The sequence below is a fragment of the Eptesicus fuscus genome, chromosome 22, assembly GCF_027574615.1.
Source record: "Eptesicus fuscus isolate TK198812 chromosome 22, DD_ASM_mEF_20220401, whole genome shotgun sequence".
NCBI lineage: Eukaryota > Metazoa > Chordata > Mammalia > Chiroptera > Vespertilionidae > Eptesicus > Eptesicus fuscus.
The window spans coordinates 12,349,020-12,360,396 of NC_072494.1; the positions used below are offsets into that span (position 1 = coordinate 12,349,020).

An 11,377-nucleotide genomic window follows, 5' to 3' on the forward strand; every position below is an offset into this window, starting at 1 on the left:
AACGCCCAGGCCAGCAGCGGGACACTCACCATGGAGCTGGAGGGAGCATCCCCAGGGCTTGAGCTTTCCCCGGGGGGCCAATCCTGCCTTTTCCTTGGGGTGCAGATGGGAGGAGGGAGGAAGGTCAGGCAAGTGGCATGATTCTACGTGCCAGGACCTGTGCCAGGCACCTGCTGTGTGTTGGCTTCCTTGTCTCCCCAAAGGCCTCGTTGGGTGGCACAGATGCTGGGCTGGTGCTCAGGGGGCCAAGGGCAGCTTCCGCAGGGGGAAGACCAGCATGTAGGCCCCTCCACCCCGGGACCACTGTCAGGACACAGAGGAGGAAGGTCACTTGTAGGAGACTCCTAGTGGCCAGTGACCAGGCCCCTGGAAGGCGGGCTCTGGACTCACATATATGCTAGCCAGTCTGAACGATCCACATCCATGATCAGTGGGTAAGGGCAAAAGTATGATTTAAACATCACACGTCATTCTTTTTCTTTTTCTTTTTTTAAATTTCTTTATTGATTAAGGTATCACGTTTTTGTCCTCATCTCCCCATTCCCATCCCACACCCCTCCCCACGCATGCCCCCACCCCCCTGTTGTCCTTGACCACTGGTTAGGCTCATATGTATGCACACAAGTCCTTTGGTTGATCTCTCCCCTTTATTCCCACCCTCCCCAACCCTCCCTCTGAGTTCATTGTTTTTAAGCACTTTCTCACATAGTCTCCCAGTTGGGCCTCAGTCGCAATTCTGGGAACTAAATGAGGCCAGTGAGATGACCACACAAATGAAGAAAGGGGCTCACAGAAGCCAAGGGCTTGCCCAAGGGCACAGAACTGACCCCCATTCCCATCCCCACTGTGGCCTGCAAAGCAGCCTTGCATCAGACCCCATCCCACTGTGGGATCTGGGTTCCAATCTTGGCCTGAACCCCATTCAGTACTCCCCACCTGGGCCCTGTGAGGTGAATTCTCAGTGTTGTGATTTAGGAAGGTGTCTGAACCCATCTAATACCAAATTCCAAGAGGGCATCACGGAATTTGTGCTGCTCTGACCCTGAACCTAGGGACTTTCCATGTGGGGGTGGGGGTGGGGAGTGGTAGGAGTACATCAAGGAAAGAATTCTTTAAAGGCTAATCAAGAGTTGACTGCATTAGGGGGGAAATGGGAAGAAAAAAAGCAGGGTCTGATAAGAGTGTCTGCATCTACCAAAAATTATGAGCCGGTATTATTTTTTTAATAACTAAAAAACTATTCTTATTTTAGGAGGAAAATGGCAACAATGGCAGAGGTTTTGAGAGCAAACCAATTAGGGTTTGGCACTTTAAAAAGTTACTTAGCTCCCTGACCGGTTTGGCTCAGTGGATAGAGCATCAGCCTGCAGACTGAAAGGTCCCAGGTTCGATTCCAGTCAAGGGCAGGTACCTTGGTTGCGGGCATATCCCCAGTAGGGGGTGTGCAGGAGGCAGCTGATCGATGTTTCTATCTAACTCTCTATCCCTCTCCCTTCCTCTCTGTGAAAAATCAATAAAATATATTTTTTAAAAAGTTACTTAGCCTCTCTAAACTCATTTCCTTCATCTGCAGAATGGGCACACTATGCGCATGCCCCCCAGGGCTCTCTGGAGAACTAAGGGAAGGTGGTGTCAAGCAGTGTCTGGCATGTCGTAAGTGTTCAATACATGCTTGCTTTCAACAACACATAGACTTTAATTTTTAGAAGCATTTTATTTATTTTTAACTTTATTATTATTGTTGTTATTATTATTTTTTTATTATTATTCCTCACCTGAGGATATTTTTCCATTATTTTTAGAGAGAGTGGAAGGGAGGGGAAGAGACAGAGAGAAACTTCGATGAGAGAGACACATTGATTGGCTGCCTCCTGCACGGGACTGAGCCTGTAACTGAGGTATGTGCCCTTGACCAGAATCGAACTGGGACCCTTCAGTCGTAGGCTGACACTCCATCCACTGAGCCAAACTGGCCAGGGCTTTTAGAAGCATTTTCGATTTAAGGCAAAAATTGAGGAGATAATATAGGCAGTTCCCATACACCTGTACACGTCTCCCTGCTTGTGATCATTCCACGTTCATCTGGTACATTTGTTACAATTAGTGAACTGCTCTTGGTATATTATTATGAACTAAATTTCGTACTTTATTCAGATTTCCTTAGTTTTATTACCAACATCCCTTTTCTGTGTCAGGATTACACGCTCACTTCGTTTTTATCATCGTTATTATTTTGGGGGTAACAGACACAGCAAATGCCTCTCCCAGTCCTTCCTTTTCAGGTAGTAGCCACCTAAGCAGTGAAACATGCTCCCCTGACCTTTTATTAGGAAGCAGGGGACTGGGTTAGAGCTGAAGGCTGGGTCCTGCCCTAGAGCTGAGAAATGTGTGAGGCACTTGTGTGTGTGTGTATGGGGTGCGGTTGGAAGTTCTGTTTCAGGATGAGCAGGGGTGTGATGGGTACAACCTGAGCTTTGCCACAAGTTTGAACTTTGTATTGAGCAACAGAGTATGTACCAGCTATTGCCTCAAGGCGGGTGAATCAGAGAAGTTTCCTCACTTGCGGTCAAAGGGGAAGCTGGAGTGCCTTATAAAAACCTTCCCGGCTGGGTGTCCCTCACCTGCTGACTTCTTGCCAGAGCTCCACACTCCTGTGCATTGAGGGTAAGTGTCCTTTCCTTGCTGGGCCCTCGGGGTCCTCAGAGTGGTGACGGCAGGGGGCCACGTTGCAGGCTGTTGGAAGCCACAACCTTCCACTTGCTGGAGCTCCTCTGGGCTGACTACATTAAATTTTTTTTTTTCATTTAAATTTTATTTTTCAATTACAGTTGACATGCAATATTAGTTTCAGGTGTACACCATAATGGTTAGACATTTATGTACCTTCTGGAGTAAAGAGCTGACTGCATTTTGGACCAAGGAGAACAGCTCTTGCTGAGCGAGGTGGACCCAGACTCAGGACTTAGGGATGAGCTAGGTGGACCCAGTCTCAGGTCTTGGGATGGCAAAGGTGGGCGGGCTGGTGAATGTCTATAAGGGACCCGTGGCCTTTCACTTGGGGAAAAGGAACAGCTGGGGAACCACAGAACCCTTCCCAGCTGAGTGAGCAACACCCTCTGGTTATACTATCCAGGACTTACGGGGACAGGGGCCACTGTGACAGTTGAGGCTGATTCTTTTCAACGTTAGATGGTATTAGATGTCCTCCCTCATCCAATCCACAAATGAAGAGCAGAGAGATCACAAAGCAGACGCAGGGGGAAGCCATCCGTGGTTTAAACTTTCAATGCAAAAAGAGAAGGGAGAGGGGGGTTGAAGGGGGGGCGGGTGAGGGAGGAACTGTCCTAGACCTGCCTTGTCTCCTGAAGGTTAACCTGAGGTTTGAGAAGATGACTAAGCTGGAAGACCACATGGAGGGAATCATCAACGTCTTCCACCAGTACTCAGCTCGGGTGGGAGATTTTGACACCCTCACCAAGCGTGAGCTGAAGCAGCTGATCACAAAGGAACTTGTGAACACAATCAAGGTGGGTGACGCCCATCATGGTGAACTCCCCCCCTCCCCTCCCCCCGCATCCCCCTTCACATTGAGGACAGTGGCAAGGACTGGATGATGGAGAAACAAGGACTTGGGTGGGTTCATCCCCAATTTCAGCACCCAAAGAAGCTCTCCCCATGCTGGGGGGAAAGGGCCCCACCTCCCTCTCTGGGCTAACTCACTCTGTCCCCTCAGGCTGTACTCTCTCCCGCTCTGGAAGTGTTTGCACGTAGGTGAGGTGGAGAAAGGCGGGCGGGTGGATTAGTGAACTACAGAGAACCTTCCAGGTCAAGACTTGTGTGATTCTAGGATGGCTCATGACGGTTGCCTCTCTCTGCCTTCTGTTTCGTAACATTGGATTCTCCAACACAGTTTTGGCCAATGAATGAATGTCCCTGGGCCTCCCTAAGCTGAGCTCTGAGGATGAGAAAGGGGGAGGGTCTGAGCTCACTGTGTCTGCTGTCCCCTTCTCCTAGAACACCAAAGATCAAGCCACCATTGACAAAATATTCCAAGAACTGGATGCTGATGGAAATGGACAGGTCACCTTTAATGAGTTCGTGGTCCTGGTGGCCAGGGTGCTGATGACTGCCCATGACAATATCCACGATGAGCACCACCACTGAGTGGCTTTTCCCCAGCAATGTCTGCAAGAAGAACGGAGGGAAGTGAGAGTTAATAAATGTACTCTTGAAAAGTTCTTAACCGTGTCTGTGCACTTCTTTTCTTTCCATGTCCATGGCTTTCAAACTTGATGACAACTTACCCCTGCTATTCTGACAGGACTCCTTTAGACCCCTGAGACCCCCTTCTCTGTTCATTTGTTCACCACCTACTTATTAAATGTCCGCCACGTATGCATTTATTCATTCATTCTACAAATATCCTATGATAGCCAGAGACCAAAGACACAACGTTTCTGTCCTCTTGGGGCTTGCATTCTAGTGGGGAGGGGATAGAAAATAAATAGATAAACAAATGGGGTGGGGGAGGGGATGGGGAGTGGTGGGGGTACATCAAGGAAACTTGCAGCCATATATATTATGATACACTGGTAGGTAATGACAGGTGATATGAAGAAAGCTAAAGTGGGGAAGTAAGATTCGGGGAGGAAGGGTGTTGTTTAGAGAGGACGACTGAGGAATGCACGTGAGCAGAAATCTGAAAGACAGGAAGGAGAGCAGCATGCATCTATCTGGGGTCCAAGAGTTCCTGGCAGAGCAGCTAAGGCCCTGGGGTGAACAGATGTTTGGCTTGCTCACAGAACAGCACCGAAGGCAATGTGCAGGGGCTGAGGTGGGGGTGGTGGGAGGTGTGCGCCTACAGGGAGCAGGGAGCAGGTCCTATCTGCAGATGTTGGGGAGCACTTGGGAGCCACTGTGGGCTTTTGAGCAAGGGATCGAGATGATGTCACTTATGTTTGCAAAGGATTACTCTGGCTGGCTTGGTGGAGAAGAGCTAGCCAGAGGCAGGCAAGAGTAGAAGCAGGGAGACCGGCCAAGGAGGGATCGTCCAGAGTAGCCCTGGCCAAGAGAAATATAATGGGGCCACACTTGTCATCATATATGTACTTGCAGCCATATTACTTGAAGCCATAATTTGAGGAAATTAACATGAATGGACCTTGAGGACATTATGCTAAGTGAACTAAGTCCGTCAGAAAAAGCTAAGAACCATATGATTTCACTCATAGGTGGGATAGAAAACAGAAACTCATAGACACAGGCAACAGTATGGCAGTTACCAAAAGGAAGGGTGTGGGGGGTAGTAAAGGGTAAAGGGGACCAATGTGGTGATGGAAGTTGGGAGTTGGGCACACAATGCAATATATAGGTCATGTATCAGAAATGTACACTTGAAACCTACATAATCTTATTAACCAATGTCACCCCAGTAAGTTTAATTTAAAGAAGGAAGAGGAGGAGGAGGAGGAGGAGGAGGAGGAGGAGGAGGAGGAGGTAGAGGAAGAGGAGGAGGAGAAGGAAGAGAGAAAGAGAAGGAGAAGAAGGGGAGAGGAAGAAAGGAACAGCAGCCAGGCACATTCTTGAGCTCTGGAAAACCCTCCAAAGGTTGGTCCCCGGCCCCTCTCCAGCTGGAGGAATAGGCCAGAAGGACAGAGTTTGTGACAAAATTTAAGAAAGATTAGGCAGCCTGGCCGGTGTGGCTCAGTGGTTGAGCATTGACCCAGGAACCAAGAGGTTACTGGTTCAATTCCAGGTCAGGGCACATACCCAGGTGTGGGCTTGATCCTCCGGGGTGGTGGGGGGGGGGGCGGGTTGCAGGAGGCCGCCTATTGATGTCTCTTTCTCATCAGTGTTTCTATCTCTGTATCCACCCTCTCTAAAGTCAATAAAAACGGATTTAAAAAAAGAAAGATTAGGTAACTTGCTGGAGCCAGGTCTGACAGATTTGAGGGAAAGTGAGAAGAAGGAGAGCTTTATATTGGGGGTGAGGGTAAGTTTGTCCTTCTGTTTATTCAGTGCAATTCTTGGGATTAAAAGGGTAGTTAGTGGCCAAGAGTGTGGATATTGAAGTTAAATTTCTGGTTTTCAGAGCTTAGTTCTACTACCTACTAATTGTGAAACAACCTTGAACAAGTTATTTAAAATCTCTAATCCCTACGAAATGGGAATAGCAATAGCACCTCCCAGAGTTGTGGGTCGGATCATCTAATAGCACTTGTAAAGCACTTTAGCACAGCACCGGATACCGAGTGAGCACTCAGTAGATAGTAATTTATACAGGAGGTAATAGTTGTAGCTGGTCAGTGGTCAGCTTCTCTCTCTCTCTCTCTCTCTCTCTCTCTCTCTCTCTCTCTCTCTTTCCTGCAGACACTACAGGGGAAGCTTATTTTAAGCCAAAGCAAACTCTGAGGTTATTTTTAGGGGTCAGCTGTTCAGTTAGGGTTGACCAGTGTTAGACAAGGAACCAAGGGCAGTTAGCAGTGAGGTGTGGTCTCTCCCCAAAGGCCTCTACACTAGACCTAAGTGAACTAAGTCCGTCAGAAAAAGCTAAGAACCATATGATTTCACTCATAGGTGGGATAGAAAACAGAAACTCATAGACACAGGCAACAGTATGGCAGTTACCAAAAGGAAGGGTGTGGGGGGTAGTAAAGGGTAAAGGGGACCAATGTGGTGATGGAAGTTGGGACCCAGCTGCTGTTCTGCAAACTGGGATTCCTGCTCAATGCACTGACATATGTCTGTGATCACTTCTGAGGGACATAGTATTCAAATCTGGTAAAAAGAGAGAGGAAAAAAAAACCCGGACAAGAACAAAATTCAGTGTATTTGCTATTTTGAAAACATTTCCCAGCCATGATTTTGTTTGAAAATGACCAACTAAACCACAAATTGAACTTAAATCCTATTTTTTAAATATATTTTATTGATTTTTTTTTACAGAGAGGAAGGGAGAGGGATAGAGAGCCAGAAACATCGATGAGAGAGAAACATTGACCAGCTGCCTCCTGCACACCCCCCACTGGGGACGTGCCCGCAACCGAGGTACATGCCCTTGACTGGAATCGAACCTGGAACCCCCTCAGTCCGCAGGCCGATGCTCTATCCACTGAGCCAAACCGGTTTCGGCAAACTTAAATCCTATTTTTTAAAAATTGAAGGAACCCCAAGCTTGGGCGAAATCCATCAGCGGCACCTGAGGGCAATGAGAAGCGCCCTCCTCCAGGTTAGCCGCCCGGCTCACCTGCTTCTTGGCTCTGAGATTGAGCACGTGACCTCTCCCTCCTCTGGACCTCAGTCTTCTCTCTAACGTGCAAAGCTGGGATGAGGTGACGTCGAGTCCCTCCATGAAAAGGCACAGCCTCGTCCCCTGACAAAGGCAGGTTCCGCGAAGCAAGCCAACGGACACGAGGACCGCTAGAACCACCGGGCCGTGGAGGCTGGACCTGTCCTCTCCAGCACCTCACCACCAGCCTCCTGGCCAGTCTGCAGCCGTTCCAGAACATTCTCCCGGTTCCCCGTGAACTGTCAGACTTCGCGGATTCGTACCCGGTGTCCTGCTGTTCTCTGTGTCTAGGTGCCCTCCATCCGTTCACTCACAAACATTGTCAAGTGTCTGCTCTGCACTAGCGCCAGGCTGCTGGGCGCTTCTTTAGCTCTGGAACTCCACAGAGGCCCCACCCAAATGTCCCCTCCTCCAGGGACCCCTCCCACTCACACACCCTCACATTCCCACCTCCCATCCAGAGTAGTTTTCAGGGGACCCTGGGGCTCGCCTGCCTGTCAAGCTGCTGGGCTCCTGTGATCACGGTTAGTCTGTCAGTGTCCTCTGGGCCAGGGCGTCAGTGTGCATGGGGCACACCAGTGCCACTCTCCAGGGTGCAGTGTGTACCCCACCTTGCCCTGCAGGAAAACGGTTCTGGCAGGCCACTGGCACACCGCAAGCCGAGCCCACCTGGGTGTGGGGCCTCGGAAATCAGGAGAAGCTTGGGATTCAGTGGGATGGCTAGGGTGGAGCGAGAACAGCTGGACCTCAGCATTTAACGTGGCCAACAAAAAGTTGAGAGAAAGCAAACTAGGCTGTAAAAAACCCAACTTCCTGTGTGTCTCTGATTTCTCGCGTTACCTAACAGCTCTGGGCACACAGAGGTTCAAGTTCTGCCCTTGCAAATCTCACCTTGGCATCAACCCGAGGAAGCTTCCTCACCCTTCCTGTGTCTCTCCCCACCCCCTACTCCTGCCTCCCCCCATTGCAGCCCAGCCAAGAAGGCATCAGAAACACCTGCTCTGAACCCCCAGGGTGTCTGCTCATCACCCACCTTCGCTTTTCTGTTTCCCACAGCATAGTATTGAACATATCTGCTTGGGTGTCTGTTGCCCCGTGAGACTGAGGAGGGCTCCTTGAGGATGCAAAGTTAAGGCTCAGTTAGTCCCACGGCAGCCCTCAGACTGGCCCCCATCCCTCCTCCGCACAGAGCCAGAATGATCTCCTCCAGTTGTCAATCATATCAATCATCCCTCCTCCTGTGGATGGGAGGGGTCTGTGATACTTTGAGGGTAGCGGGGTAGGGTAAGGAGAGGGAGACTGGGGTCCTATCTGGCCCAGGATCTGACGGAAGACTTGGGGTGGAGGGATTGTTTCAGGCCTGAACCCCAAGAGGCAACAGAACTTGAGCAACCAGTTGTGTCAGTCCTGCTGTCACTGTGGCCACGGGCATGTCAAAATCCATGACATGGGCTTTCTAAAGCGTAAGTTTTCAGCAACTGCTGGGAGGCAGGGCAGAACCCTGAGGTTGCTTTCTGGTGTTTGTTTCAGAGTCAGGGTTGTGTAAGATTGCCTCAGCGGGCTGGTGAAAGCTGAGGCAAGGTCTTGGGAAACAGCACAAAATGATCTTCTTTATCCTCCAGGGGTTGTGGGGCATGGACCCCTTGTTGGGATGGGGCCTGGGGTATTGGAGATCCCGGCTGAATCCATCTTCTCTGAGAAGTGCCCCCTGGATGATGGTGCAGCCCCCTCCTGGGCTTTGTGCTGTTGGTCTCATTCCCACCCCAAATCCACACCCCACAGGAGACTCTTCTAAATGCCAGTGATCACATCGTTCCCTCCCTAACCCCCTCCACCCCCCACTGCTCCTGCCCTCCTTCTCCTGCTGTGGCCTAGCATCTGCCCACTTTCCTCTTCCTCTTGAACCTGAGGCTCCTCATTCCTGCCCAGACCCCACCTCTGTCCACTTTCAGGCCCGCGCACACATGTTCTCCTCTGTCTCAAGCACCTGCATGGTTTTGGGGGGACGCCTGCTGCCCCCATGCTTGAAGCTACTCTCATCGTTGCCTTTTACCTCTATAGCCCAGACGAAGGACAGCCTTCCCACCTCAAAGTCTTAGGGAACTTCTCGCCTCTCTGGTCTTTCCTCTTCTGTGTCAGACTGATCTGAGGAGCTGTCCTGCAGGCCTGGGAGTCCCCTGTTGAAGCCTTATTCACCCTGGGGCCCCTCTGACCATTATAGCGCCTGACATACAGTGAGCCCACGATTAGTGCCTGTTGAGTGAGTGTATGAGTGGACCAACCAGTGAGTGATGTGCTCAGTCATCTGTCCCCTAGTTCCGGGAGCATCGCCCAGGCCCCGGAGCGTCTGGGCAGAGTCCGGCAGCTTAGGCCTCCACTGTTGCTTCCTCATCCCTCCCAAAAGCCATCCAGAAGTTCAGGTTCCACAGCGAAAGGAAGCAGGGTCCTCCGATGACAGGCTCTCTGTTCCTGGATGCCAGGGAGACCCCAAAGTTATTTCCCAAAGGATGCATTCTCAAAACCCCAGGGGTAGCCACCCGTTCTCACCTGGGGCGGAACCTTAACCTTGACCCTGACACTCTTGCTCCCTATCTCAAGGAAGAGGTCAGCTCTCCTCTACTCCACAGAACCAGTTTTCTTGGATTGAGAGGGGCTCATGGGATGGGAGGGGCTAACCCACCGTGACCAGCTCCCTTAAACACGCTTAAGGAAAACCCCACGGGGCTGTGTAAAGTGGCTTGCTACCAGGCCTTCCCCTGGGTCTAGAACAATCTCCTACTCTCAGAATGAGCTGGCAGAGCAATGTGGCAAAGGGAGAATTCGGCTTCTAGAAGCTCTGACCCCCGCCATCCTGCTGTCCCCCCCTCTCCCAGCCGTTAGGTCCCACATGGGCGTGCCCCTAATGCCCAAAGCTGTCCCCCCCTCACCCTCCAGCTCCATCAGGCCTCGGACCACCCACCTTCACTCAGTAAGGCTCCCTGGCAGCTTGCTCCCTGCTGGCACCTGGGACATGCTGCCAGTGAGCCATAGTCCTTGCCTTCTGGGCCCTGTCAGACTTGCTGATAAGGGGCTCCGATTCCGTGTTGGGAGTGCAGGGGTAGAAGCACCAGAGAGTTGCATGGGCCCGGCCGAGGGAGCCTCTATGTGCTTGAGGAAGGGGGCTGGTCAGGGAAGTCGTCATGGAGGCAGTGACGCAGAGACCCCAGGGTGGGGAGGGCAGTCCTGGTGCACAGGAGCGGAGGCCAGAGAAAGCCGGGGTGCCAGGAAGGGAAGTGTTTTGAAGACGTGGACCGTGGACAGGCGGCTACGTGGATGGGAGGGGTGAGGGCTTCTCGGTGCCCCCGTGGATGGGGAGGGAAGCGGCGTTCATGCCCAGCGGGCACCGGGAGACAGGTTCGGGCTCAGTACAAGGACAGACTTTCTGAGAGGGAGTGCCAAGAGGGAACTCCCTTCGCTGGAGCGCTGCGGGCAGGGCCCTGCCAGCCGCTTGGCAGGGATGTGGAGGAGAATCACTCCAGCATGGGGTGGGGCAGGCCGGCTTACATCAACAATCTGCCAGCTTCTTCTCCAGACAAATCCCTTTCCTCAAACAGAACTTCTAGTGTGCAGCCGATGAGGGCTGGTGTGGCGGGGGCCCCAGGCCCCACCGCCCTGCCGCCCCTACCTGCTGGTTTGAATCCACGAGGACACCCAGAAATCTTCCATCTGTGAATTCAATCCAGCCCTCCCTTCTCCACCCACTTCCCAGAGAAGAGAACATGGAACATTCCAGAAATCTGAGAACATCTGTACAGTCAATATTTGTTGAGAAGCTGCTATGTACCAGCCATCACGCCCTCCAGGTGCTGGTGATAAAACAGAGACTAAGCCAGATGGCACCAACTTGGAGTTCACAGCCTAGTGGGAGGCAGTCACAGACATGCTTATGGTTCATTCCCCTCCCCTCCCCTCCCAGCCCCTGCCTTGTCCCCGTCTCCTTCCCTCCCCTCTTCTCCCCCTCTCTCCTGCTCCCTACCCTACCCTACTCTACCCTACCCTATCCTCCCGTTCCCTCCCTTAACCTACCCTCACCAACCCTCCCCTTTCTCT

The 11,377-nt window shown here is 51.6% G+C and overlaps 1 protein-coding gene across 1 annotated transcript; it reads left to right on the plus strand.

Moving 5' to 3' along the window:
* The first annotated feature begins 2,581 nt into the window (after positions 1–2,581).
* On the plus strand, positions 2,582–4,238 carry S100A12 (S100 calcium binding protein A12). Its single transcript, XM_028154230.2, has 3 exons — positions 2,582–2,664; positions 3,369–3,527; positions 4,015–4,238. The coding sequence occupies exons 2-3, from the start codon at positions 3,390–3,392 to the stop codon at positions 4,162–4,164; spliced, it is 288 nt and encodes a 95-aa protein (XP_028010031.1). The 5' UTR covers positions 2,582–2,664; positions 3,369–3,389; the 3' UTR covers positions 4,165–4,238.
* Positions 4,239–11,377: the final 7,139 nt, after the last annotated feature.